This window comes from Merops nubicus, unplaced genomic scaffold (genome assembly GCF_000691845.1).
Source record: "Merops nubicus isolate BGI_N331 unplaced genomic scaffold, ASM69184v1 scaffold10689, whole genome shotgun sequence".
Taxonomy (NCBI): domain Eukaryota; kingdom Metazoa; phylum Chordata; class Aves; order Coraciiformes; family Meropidae; genus Merops; species Merops nubicus.
Genome location: NW_008631666.1, coordinates 19,650 through 32,443, shown reverse-complemented (window position 1 = coordinate 32,443; position 12,794 = coordinate 19,650). Strand labels below are relative to the sequence as shown.

General features: G+C 40.5%; 1 protein-coding gene across 1 annotated transcript; it reads left to right on the top strand.

Moving 5' to 3' along the window:
• Positions 1-444: 444 nt before the first annotated feature.
• LOC103780005 (disrupted in schizophrenia 1 homolog) lies at positions 445-5,313 on the top strand (the record flags this gene model as incomplete). Its single annotated transcript, XM_008947654.1, has 3 exons — positions 445-511; positions 860-1,845; positions 5,167-5,313. Coding segments are annotated over 3 exons (1,200 nt in total), but the record flags the coding sequence as incomplete, so codon positions are not given.
• Positions 5,314-12,794: the final 7,481 nt, after the last annotated feature.

Genomic DNA, 12,794 nt, shown 5'->3' with positions numbered 1-12,794 from the left:
TTCTGATCTCTCACTTTTAATATCTGTTGCATGTTTTTTACCTTGGTTCTTTCTATTCTGCTTTGCAAACAGCAGATTTACCTTTTCATATAGGTATATATGGGGAAACTTAGCTATTGAATAGAGGCCCTTTCTTAATGACGTTTATACTCCAGTAATGCCAACAAGCATATGGTGACATTAGTTTTCTAGGACGGATGGTCCTGCATGCAAAGCTTTCTCTTCATCTACATTTTGGACAGTAGGTAGTACAGTAAATCTAAACGACAACTTTTAAAATAAGCCATCTGAGTGCTACAGAGTCGCATCTGTTCTGGAAGCAGAATCTGAATCACTTGCTCATGCTAACAAAACTTGGATATGAGCACAAGAAACTGGACGTGAGCAACAACAGATTACACACAAAATTTCTTTGTGAGTATTGTTCTTGTCTTTTTGATGCAGATTCAGTCCAATCCGAGATGTGCTTCTGAGTCTGAAAATCATTCTGGATCAGAGAGACTTAAACAAGGTCTGTGCTTCAGTGTGCTTCTAAGCAAATTGAGAAGCACAGAGTGGTGCTATGAATAGGGAAGATGATGTGATTCATTGTACTCAGGTTTGTGTCCTGATGCATGTGATTATGTCAGTGATTTCACTTAAAAGCAGGTGCAAGCTCTTCAGAAAGTGAATGAATGTAGTGTTCTATAGCAACACCTTTTCTCCTCTATAAGCAGTATGGTCAGAATCCTTGTTTAGTTGAAATGGAAAGCGATGCACTGTTTGAATTCCTTAAACAAGTATTTTCAGATGATACAATATATTAAGCCTCAAAAACTGCAGAAACACTTTAATTAGACTTTTTTTTCCCCTCCTTCAGGTGATCAGGGGCACTTAATGTCCACAGGGTCTCTTCGTAAAAAGAAACTGGCAAGAAGACCTGGATACATGAGGCCGGAAGCTCAGAGACAGATAGAATTTCAGTCCCTGGGTGCCTGCAAACCATTCAGCCCAGAAGAGCTCAAACATGGCAGGCAGCATTGTGGAGACTTTGAGAAATGCTCTCTTCAAAGACGATGCCAAAATAACTTTGACTTCTTACAGTGTAGTGCAGCGAGTAGTGCCGTAGCTCCTGCTCACGGCCTAGCAGCGTTGGCCACTACTGGAAGTATGCCAGGACACTGCCAAAGCCTTCAGTGTTGCAAGAGTCCACGGTCAGAAGACACGGTGATAGCAGTGTATCCTGCTGCAGCAACAAGCAAAGGAGATGTTTCTGTTGTGTGTTGTACACAGCCGAGAAGCCACAGCACTAAACTGAGCAAGGCCCCAAACGTGCATGCTTTGGATCAGACAGAAGTGAACAACAACTGTGACTATCAAAATGGAGATGGTGTTTCTCGTCCTGTTGGTGCACATGATAGCTTTAGTTCAAGTTTCAGCTTCATACAGCTGTCCCTGAACTTGGCCTCTGGAGTAAACGATGCTGAAGGCAGGTCAACCAGTGAGGAAGCTGACTATCTGCATCCCAGCACTGCAGAAAGTCTGCAAAAGCCAGAAGAAATGGTACAAACTTGTGAGCGCCTAGGAACTTTGCATGGCTTCTCCAGGCCCACTGAAGATTTGGAGTGTGAAAATGAGACCACAGCAAATTGTAAACCAGAAGACTGTGAGACAGTTTCTCTCTCCGATACAGATGCAACATTTTCATATTCTACAGATTCCTCGGATGCAACATCTGCTGGCTCTTCTGTCACCTCAGGCTATGAAAGTAGCTTCACTGTTAGTGAACATAACTGGGATACTTTGATGAAAAAGTATGAACCAGTGCTACAGGACTGCCTGCTTGGCAACCGCAACACATTGAAGGTTAGTCATCTCTTCATTTTTGATTCCTCCCCCTGGTCCTCAAAACGTTTTTATTTGCAGTCCCAAGGTTGAAGTTAATATAGGAATTGGGATATTAATGGCTTCTGTGGCATTTGTTCATAGGGTTCTACAGTAGCAGTCTGTGTGGTAGAAGTGAGAGAACCAGTTTCATGTTCATCATTTTTTTAAAGATGATGTTGCAGTAACCTGTTCTATGTTCTGCTGAAACGATCCTCTCATTTCTAGTATGTCACACACCAGTTTCTGAATTCAGCACATACCATTTTCTTCCACAGGAGGCTGTTTTGTCTGCAGTTTGGAGTGTATGTAGTACAGAATTTAGGGGCAGTAAACTCTTTTCTTGAAGCACTGTGATTTAACAACACTAAACTTTGTAGCTGAAGATGTGTAAGTTCAGCTGAAGATTTCTTGGAGCGAGTCACCTATATGACAGTAGTTTGTAATCTAACAGATGGGTACTTTCCTTGCACAAAATAGGAGTCAAGTCCCTACTCAAACTCTAACTGGGATTTGAAAGTGTTTTTTTCTCCCTTTCACCCCAGAGGACTGCTGGGCTGTTGATTCAGGACTCTTTCTTTTTGCACATGCATGTACTTACCACATACATGGGCAGTCTCGTTCACTGTGTTCTTTGTGGGAGAGAGGTTGCAAAGTTATAAGAAGGATCAGTTATGTTTTGTTATACAATTTTTGGGAAGGCAGGGTGAGCATCGGAGAGAAAACGTTCTGAGCTTACCTGCAGTAAGGAGCCAAATGTTGGCTTTATTGTGCATGAAAGAAGTAGTCCAGGGATTAATGTGGACGTGATGGTTTTCACATATTTAAGGTGCACTTTTTTGCTTGTCTCACTAGAACCCCAAGCTTCTGGGATGCCTTTCAGAAACCCGTGTTCTTGTATTCCTTAGTTCAGACATACCTGTTGAGATGCACTATATTGTCTTGAGGCCTGATGAAACAACCTGCTGTGGGGAGAGTTTACACAACCCTGATGTCTGGGTAGTGCAAAAGGTGGAGAAACTTTTTTTATACTTGTTTTCTCTCCATGACGTCTGACCTGGGCTTAAGATGCTCTGTAATACTTTTCATAGAGGATGCAGGTAGAACTCAAACTAGATTCTCTTACTTACAGACATGGAGCAATTTCTTTGGCTTCATGCCTGGAATGACAATCTACCGGTAGTCTGGGATGGTTTGGATAATTAGTTCATTGCTAATTTGGGAATATATAACATAATCAAAATAGGAAATTATTTTTCTGTCTTTTCAGTAGGCTTATTTGATGGGCACAAAAACCCTATTGCTATCTTTAATTTCTGTATTCATTAATTCCTTGAAGAGAGGATTGCAGATTTGTGTCCTCAGATGTCTTTGCCCTTGGTTAGCCAGTTGTGTATGTTTAATTTGAAGCATCTTCCTGTTGTAATGAAAATGAGCATGTCTCAAACTTTTGAGAAAGGAACAAAGGCAACTGGAGTCAAGAATAGGAGGCAATACCAAAGTTGTTAAAATGATGCTTTTTCTGTACTTACTAGAACAAAATTAAAAGCAGTATCACATGGTACAGATATAGGCCATGCTGTGCAGGAGTAGTTCTTTCTTTGATTAGTTGAGCTCCAGAGATCTTTCCAGCCTGCAAATGGAGAACACTTTACTGTGACAGCATCAGTCAGCTTGCTGTGGGCCTGCAATATCCAAGCAAACTTTAAATGACTTGCCACTGTGAGTGTGTGATGGAATAAACACTGCAAACAGCAGCAGAGCTGTACGCTTAGTGTAGATGGTTGTTATACATCATATATATGAAAAAAATGTCATTTGAATCATTCTTACTGCAGGCTTCTTTAAAACTCTACCAAGAGCATGGCATTAAAATGCAGAAAATAATTTATGGTGAGGATTCAGAGCTCCTCCCTTCAATTTTTCACACATTCCTTACTAGTCTCAAAGAAAAAAGGCTGGAGTTTCAGAATGGGAAAACCAAAATAAAATAAAACCTTTGAGGAAAAGGGAGAATATATATATCATGTTGGGTTTTTTTTTTTGGTTCTGGGGCATCCTATAGCCTATCGTTAATTCTTTGATTATTTTCTGGCTTTATTTTTTATAGTTCTTTTCTGACTAGTCCACTTTCACATACCATATTTAGAAGGTATACCATTAAGTTTAACGTCTTGCCTAACTCATGTGTTGTGTAGTTGTGATAATGGAATTTTTCTAGTAAGTTATTGATGGACTGTACCTATTTTTCTCTATGCAATTTAGAGCTAAATGTAGGGTTTAAAATACAAAAGAGTTTCAGGAAATATTGAAAATTTTTGTAAATGCAGAATGTCTAAAGTATGGATTTTCTTAGGTTGGAAGCTGCTTTCCCAGCCACTTTCAGGCTTTGGGCTGTGAGGATATATGCTGCTTCTTTTTCCAAGCTTAGCTTTTTCAGTGCTGATAATGGCTTGTTTGGTACAGGCCATGTACTTTCTAACAGTAAAAACTTGTTAGTGCCATTTGAATGCACACCTAATCTTACCAACTTTTAGTAAATTTAGAACTTTAGTCCAGACCGTTCATATTAACAAAGAGAAACAGTAGCCTTGGAAATAAAACTCGGTTATGGTAAGAGGGCTTTTTTTTTTTTTGAATGTGAAAGGGTAATCTGTGTGTGGTACAGGTATTTTTTGTGTTTTACTGTTTTTCCACCTCCAGCATTTGCAGCACGAACATTTCTGAAACTGCAAACATCAATGTTTTGTAGATGAACCTAATTTATATTTTAAAGAATCATCATTGGCCGCATATGAACCAAATTTTCTGTGCCATAACATGAAAATACCTGTACTAAAATATTCATACTCTATTTCTCTTTTTACTTGCAGAAGAAAATATGGTTTCCATATTGAAACTCTGGATTTGTTCTGTGTAAAACTTGTATAGGCAAAAAATGGTTAGAATGGGCCTAAAAGCACACTGAGTACAGTGTGATCAGTAGATATCATGCTGGCAGAATCCTCTAATAATCCTTTCTTTGATTTAGTCAAAGGGTGAAAAACATCCTGTGATCATATGATCTTTTTTTCAAGAAATATTGGGTTTTTTTATTCTCTGTCTGTGCTTGGACTAAACCTATGCTTGGTTCAAATAACTACAGTTCAGCTGACTTCCAAATAGGTCTGTCCACTTAACAAATGTTGGGTTTAACTCTCAAAATTGGACTGTTCTAGTGATAGATCCATTAAATCTATGTAAAGGTTAATAGTATAAATATTTTTAAATGCAGTTTTTTAATACTTTTTTCTCTTTGCATAGATCAAGTCCTTGATCTTACGGCTTCAGAGGCTTCAGGAAAAAGCAGTAGAGGAAGATGACTATGACAGAGGTGAGAACTGCTGCCCCCTGCCCCCCACTGCATCATGCTGCACTTTTATTTTCCTGTCCCCCTCCTTTCTCTATTAATTTTATGTTCACTACATAGTAGTGGGTGGGTGTGGAAGACTAGTTCATTGAACTGTATTGTTTATTCTGTGATATGGCAGGAAACAAATTAAAGAAAGAAGTAGGTCAGCAGCAGGTAGTAACAGTTTTTGTTTTCTTGAGCCACATCTCCATGTGGGAAGTTCGAAATCTGAACATCCACCATCTGGATCAGCTGTTTTGAAGCAGCATGACTTTAAAAAATGCAGAAATGAATGAAAGCTTTGAAAGGAGAGAGAGAGGACAGGCACTGGCTCCTGGCAGTGTGATTTGTTGCTTGCCACACTTAGTCATGATCATACAGCAGGGCTCAAACACAGAAGTGAGGTCAGTAGCTGTTATAAAAGTGAATGAAACTGTCCTGTGGGATTAGCTTTGTCCACTGAACTGAATCAAAACCAGCTAGAGAATATGGTGGTGATGCAGCTGCTGGCAAATACCTGCATTTGAGTAGTGCTTTTCCTTTTAAATGCCTTGACACCTGTGGTAAGCTCCATGTGCACGCACATTAACAATTAGAGTGTCTGTTAACACACATCTCGGGTTTCTTACTGTTTCCTGTTACAGTAATCCATGTTCAGGTACTTGTATTTTCATAATCTTGGGGTTCTAGATTAAATTCTTCCCCTAGATCTGTCTTCAGTTGGTAAGGCCTGCAAACATTTCAGTAAAATCTTGTGAGTGCTTCAGAGAATAAGGCTGGTAAAAAATTCCTTTCTTGCCACATTTTTGTTCTCATTTTTTAGGGGTTGGGAAGTGGTCAAACTTGTGGTTTGCCAGTCAAAATTAATGCATGAAGCTTTGCAGTTGTGCCATGGCTCTGTTTCCCTGTCCCAGAGGCATCCCCCAAGATGACTGAACTATATTTTAATTGTGTCTAGGGAATAGGTGGGTAGCCCTTCCACAAGCATGGTTCTGCTTGCCTCTTAAAGGCTTGCCTAAATATAGCAGAAAAGTCTGATACTGTCACAAGTCGTTCTTTTAGTGTGGCATCTCCCAGTGGGGAAACCCTTTAGGTATGTTAAAAGCTGAGGGTGTTGTAGATATTCATGGGTTTAATCTCTGTCAAATAGACATTATTGGTGTGTATGCTTTACATGTGTAACATTCATAACTCTTCTAAGTGCCTGTGGGTTGAGTTCCCAGTTGGAGACTTCCTGACAGCTGTGTGCTGAGTGTGTGTGGTTCCCACAGATTCCAGCTGGGATTCTCTGGGCACTCAGCCACTCAGACAGCAATATTTTAGTATATCAGGTGTGACATCTGCATGTGATGCCATGTAGCCATTGACCACAGTGGAAAATGGTGACTTGTCTTGTATCTTCAGAACGGGACCATCTTTCTGTTGACCATCATTTTATCAATCACACTTTTTAGTTCCTACTCTGGTTATCAGGCAGATAACATGGAGGGCAGCTTGCAGGGCCTTGTGTTAGTTCCCCTCAGAAAAATGGTCTGGCTGAAAGAAATGTGATTTCACCAGCTGTTGTGGGCACAGCTTATAGAGAGCAGAAGTGGCAGCAGTACAAAGGTGGACAGCATATCCGCGGGTGGGTTTGCTGTTTTCTGTGCTAAATCTGGCATATGTAGGCAGACATATGTCCTGATTTAACTAGATACTGAGGTTCTTGAGAGACTTTGTCTTGGATTGCTCCATACCTTTGAAAAGTGGAACTCCATCTTCACCCCAATGTTCTCAGAAAATTCCATGCTCCATGCGTGCACATGACCATGGAGCCTTAATTTTATCAATTCCTGATTTTTGAATGCTTGACCCACTTTCTGTCATACTAGTCTTTGTTCTTTCTCTGATACAACAGTCGGCAGGGTGGTTTTGCAACTAACTTTCATTATTTTCATGGTATCTGAACTGGCTTCCTTTATTTTTTTTTTTTTTTTTGTGAAACACAGGCAGCGTTTCTCCAGGGAAAGACTCACATGGAGAAGGTGCAGTGCTGCAAGAAGAATTAGAGCTGTGCCCTTCCCTCCTCCTCTTGCAGTGGCAAGCTTTCCACCTTTACTTTTAGAGCTATATCATTGCTCCTGGTGGAGAACAAAGTCCTGCCTGGCGTGAAGTGAAGTTTGAAAGCTTATTAAATAGCTTGCAGATTGGCCCACTACCAATTTCTGTTCAAATGAAATCTGTAATTAGCCTTCTTTAGAGGGATCTTATTGCCAAATATTGCTAGCAGGGAATGGAGCTGCTGAACGTGCAAGGCTGTGATGTGGGACATAAATGGAAATATATTATCGGGGAGTGGGAGAAAGGGACACAGTGTACGTGGAGGGCTGAGGACATTTTAACTATAATGCTACAATAAAATTACTGTGCTTGTAATTGGGGGACTTCTTTGAGCATAGAGCAGGTCCTCTGTTAAGAGCAGAACTGTGTTGAAGCAGAGTCTGTGCTAGTGGTGTGTGTGGCAGTAGCACAGATCTTGCTGATTTGGAGGTGCTGCAGGGGAAGGGGAGATGTAGTATGATGTGGGTAACTGTGAATGCCCTGTATGTGGAGGAGGTGAGAAGAAGGGAAGGAGAGCAGGTGGAGGATGGGTATGGGCACCTGTACCCTGAACTGAAAACTAAACTGTCAATAAATATATTATTGTAACTACATTTTTGCTTCAGTGGTAGAGGCCCTTCTCCAGATTCAACCATAGATAAGAGCTCAAGAGATTTTTTTTTTTTTTTTTTTTTATGGCTCTTAGATAGCTGGAGTCAGGTCTTGCAGGAGAGGGCTCAGCTTTTACCAGCAGTTCAGTGGGAGGGTAGGTGTGTCAGCACTTAGAACTCCTCACAATACTTGGGACTAGTTTCTGCTGGCTGACACTGCAAACTTAAGGAAAGGCAAGCATCTACTGTTTGATACTGCTGCTTTCTTGCTCTCCAGAGCTTTTTGAAATCTCCCATAGTTTATAGTAACTTTTGAAACTAAAATGTAGCTAAATTGGTGCCCCTACAGAGAGAGGAAAGTGATATGCTCTTTTTTAGTTATGGCAGTGAAAGTAGGAAATGTCACAGTAATAAAGGCAAGTTTTTTTCCCCCCTACAAAGTCATCAACAAATACCTTGTTGCAAACAGGTCAGGAATAAGGATGTATTTGTTTTTCCCCTTTGCAGAAACACAGAACAGATGCTTTCTGCTTGTGTCTGTTACATGTTTTTTGCAGGTTTGTGTTAGTAAATTAGCATTTATTTCCTGAGCAGGTGATGACTTTTTTAAAGGGATATTTGGAACCACAATGCTCCATTGATTAGGAGAGAAGTGAATGTCTGTTTACATCTTCAGCTTGTTTCTTCCTGGTTTTTCCTTCCTTTAGATGAATCAGTTTGCTCTGCGGTGTTTCTCTCAAGCCTGGGAGGTGTGCAGCAGAAATGACTTTTGCCTTTGCTTGTTTACATGTGGTGTGCCTTCTTAAAGACCTACTTTGGCATGGTTAGGGTGTTGGTGTAGAGGAGCTTCAGTCACTTGAGCAACTGCAGTTTCTTCCTATGCTTTCTGGCAGCGCCATGTACTTGGGGAAGGAGGGGTGTGTGTGTGTTCTGAGCTCACTGTGGGGCTGCTTGGGGCAGAGGCCACCTTCCTGTCCCATGTTCATGCTCATCTGGTAGGGGTCACTGAGGATGATGCTTTAAGACTTGCAGGATGCTCTCTTCATACTGTAGCCCTCGATGGGTTGTTTCAAATGCAGATGTTCCTTGGCTGTAAAATGTTTGTGTGAAATACATATTCGGAGAGACAAATCTCCACAGTCCTTGTTTAATTTTAAATAGGAACCATTAGGATGTTACGTGTTTGCTTGCTCATTCTGTGTTTGTAGGTGATCAAATATCAGGAAGTAGCTTAATTTTATCTGCATTTACTTGTGGTCTCCTCTTGATGGCCACATTACTGTATATTTTCAAAGCAGGTACAGTACCATGGGAATACGATAACACTGCTGTGCCTTGTGTGGCATATAGTAAAAATTGGTCTGTTCTCCAAGGATCGCTTGGAGTGTTGTCATGGCTCATTATTCATGATGGAGCTTGACAGCTCCAAGGTTAAACACACTGGTGAATACAGGAGGTTAAAAAAAAAAAGCATGTTTTTGTGTCTGGGAGCGTTATGCTTGCAGTGGACGCAAGTGTATTTTTGCTCAGTACACTTAAAACCCCCTCTCCTGTTCTTTACTTCTTGTATTCCTCAACCTTGTCGGATACCAGGGGCAAGTGGGTTGGTAACTAAGTGTCAGGACTGGGTGTTGCTGCTGAACTCCACTACTGGTTCATATGCCATCTTGTTACTGAGAAAAAAGTATCCGCAGAACTGCTGATTCTTAATTTTTTTAAATTTTTGTTTTATTTTTGAATTCTGTTGTGCAGGAATGTGTATGTTACAGATTCACTGCTAGCAAGTGGTAGGGAGTTGTAACTTCCCTGTACAATCAAATTATAGGCAAAGTTTGGGTTCTCCAGTGAAGGCTGTTGAGTAGAGCAACTCATCAGTCCAATGTGGCAGCTAGACTATAGAAACAGTTACATTAGTTTTGGCAAACCTGTCCTATCTTGGCAAAGAAAATTCATGTTGTAGATACATGTAATGTCATGCAAACCTTTAGTAATGTTTGTTGAGGTCTCAAAGCTTGAGCTATATGAACTGGTGAGCTGCCATGGACTTATGCACTGTGTGCTCTGCAGAAAAATGACGCTTGTACGTTGGTTTCTTTTTTCTTGTGCTCTGAGACCTCTTCATTCCAATTGTTGTTGCCATGTCTCAGTACCTACAGGGCATCAAGGACTGACTCCTGTGCTGTGTAGGAGGTGGAGTCTCTTTTCACACATTTTCCATTAATCACAAGTGCAGGATAAGAAAGGAAAGACTGTAGCAGTTGGCCTCCTGTACTTTTACACTAGAAGAGATGCTTGTTGCACACTTGAACCAGTTATTTCCTTTAAGGCAGCTGCAGTGAGAGAAGACAATAGAGCATTACATTAAGTAATGTCTGGGTTGAAAATGTTTGTTAAATGATGTTCAGAGGGAAGCATTAGCCACTTAGAGTGGTACTTGCAAACACTGAATTATGAAATAACCCCAAATTCCTGGCCAGATGTATATTGTTTGGTCTTTCCAAATTTCCTTTTGCAGTTTACATACAAATAATATTTTTCCAGTTTAAAGTGGTATTTTTAGTCATAGCATTTAAACATTTGAATGCATTTGATCTTCAGGCTGGTGGATGGTGTTTTGTGTGTTGAGTGTGGTTTTTTTTTTTTCTTTCCTGGAAGAGCTATTTGCAGATGAGGGTTGGATAGGATCTCTGCTTTACTGTACTTCTATTATTTTGAATGCTTTCTTGACAGATGGTTGTTACAACAGGACACAAAAATGAAGGCAGGTTAGCGCTTTTTTTTCTGAGGAAGGACAGTGAATTTGACAGAAGCTGTTTCTGGAAGTAAATGCCAAGGAACATGTTACTTTTGATTGCACTTGCTTCAGGATGGCATGTACCTGCTGAAGTAAAATCCTTAAACCTAGCTGTGCATTGAGTGAAGCACTACATCTGAGGCTAAATAAATAAAAGGTGGTGGGTGCAGAGCTTTGCAGCTGCAGGCCATTGAGTTGGAAATGTGTTTGGGGTAGATGGGACAAATGGGGCTTTCTATTGTGCTGTGCTGGCAGAGCCTTGTTTTGTGATAAGTTTATAGAAGCTTCCTGAAGTCAATGGGTAAGTCTTCTTGGGTTTCACTTTTAATTTTTTCCAACTTTCCAGTAAAGCTATTAAGAGGATGGGGGGGAAAGGCTTCTACAAATTCTCAAAACCAAGTCTTCCTTGCATGGATCTTTTTTATCCTGTCTTTCTCTGACAAACTCAACCTCCATAAAAAGGTTTGGGTGGTTAAGGGAAAGTAAGTGCTTATGTGAAGTAAAAATAAGACTTAATTTCCCTTGCAAAAAAACAGAAGCAGCACAAGCATTGCAACTCTTCCATCTTGTCTGTTTCCCTAAGACAACAGTCTGAAGTTAAAATAACTCTTTTTGTCCATATCTGTTTATTGTATGGTGCTGGCTGAAACTATGGACCAAGATGCTGTTGTTTAAATGTCTGGTTTTGGCTTCTAGCAGCAGTAATGACATCACTGTTTCTTTTGATGCAGTTTGTGTGGGGTTTATCTAGTTTCTATTGTTTTATTTTTTCCTTTTTTTTTATCACAAAACTGGGACAGGAGGTGAGTCAGTCACAGTTTGAAGATGTGAAACTCCTTATCTTGTTGTCAGGTAGACAGCTGGAAAATTGTCAGGCTTTTTTTCTTATACTAAAAGAATATAGTAGTGGCCAGTGCTTATGAGAGGGAGGTCTGGTATACTTTTCTAGGGCCTTTTGCTTCTTGTTTACTTGTTACATGCACAGCACACGTATCTTCAGCAACTTCTTCAAATGCTTTTGATGTGAATCCTTATTTTACCCCAGTTGTTCGGTTTCTGTCACATCAAGGTGCGTCTTTAAGGTAGAACAGGATCTTGCTGTTGGTCTGCTCATGCCCACACGTTGCAAATGCAGTCATGTTTTTCTGCATTTTTAATTCCATAGCTAGCGATGGAGAGGAAGCTGCTGTAGTCATGCCGTATCTTGCTTAGATAGCGCAGCCTAAATATTTTTAGGAAGCGGTAGTATTTTGTGGGATTCTACTGCACGCTCGTATTTTAATCTTGGCCAGCGTGAAGAGGTTCAGCTACATCTTGTGTTTCTGGAAGCTGCTTGACACAAATAAAATCGCTGGAGTTTTGGCATAGGATGTGCTTGGAAGCTTTCTCTACTCCCGGCCATCTGCTGCCTAAAACTGACACTGCGGGTACCCCTCCTATGGCAGTCGGGCTCTGTTTCTCAGTCCATGATGCAGCCAAGCTGTTCCCAGGCAGCCTGGCTAGTTTTTTACAAACAAACAAGCCACGAAAAAATCTGAACAAAGTAAGCAGTTATGGATCATTTAAGAACTTACTTGCTAAATTTGTGGTTTGAAGTGTAGAGCTCTGATGGGTGTAACTCGGGAGAAGTGTTGATGTGCTATCTGGACAGTACCCACTGAGTGAGCGACACGGCTCTCCTGCTATCAAGCCCATCTGCTTACTTTGCACTTGCAAAATCATGCAGCCCAATTTCATATTCAGGACAAACTTATCTTTCCCTTGCTCCTTAGAAATAACTCCCTATGAGAAAATTGTGTTTCATTTGCACTGTGACCACTGGAGACAGTATGACTATTAATTCAACCAATAATGAGGAATTGATTTTGCTGTCCTTATCTTACACTTAGGGTATAAACATTTCAAGGGAGTTGGAGGGACACCTGCTCTTTTTAATTATTGTCTATTTAGTAAATGACTAGTCATGGACAGAAACTTCTAGATGGCATGGTAATACAACCTCTGTGTAATTAGGGATTAAAATGATGCTGAATGACTCTGACTACTGTTGAGAAGC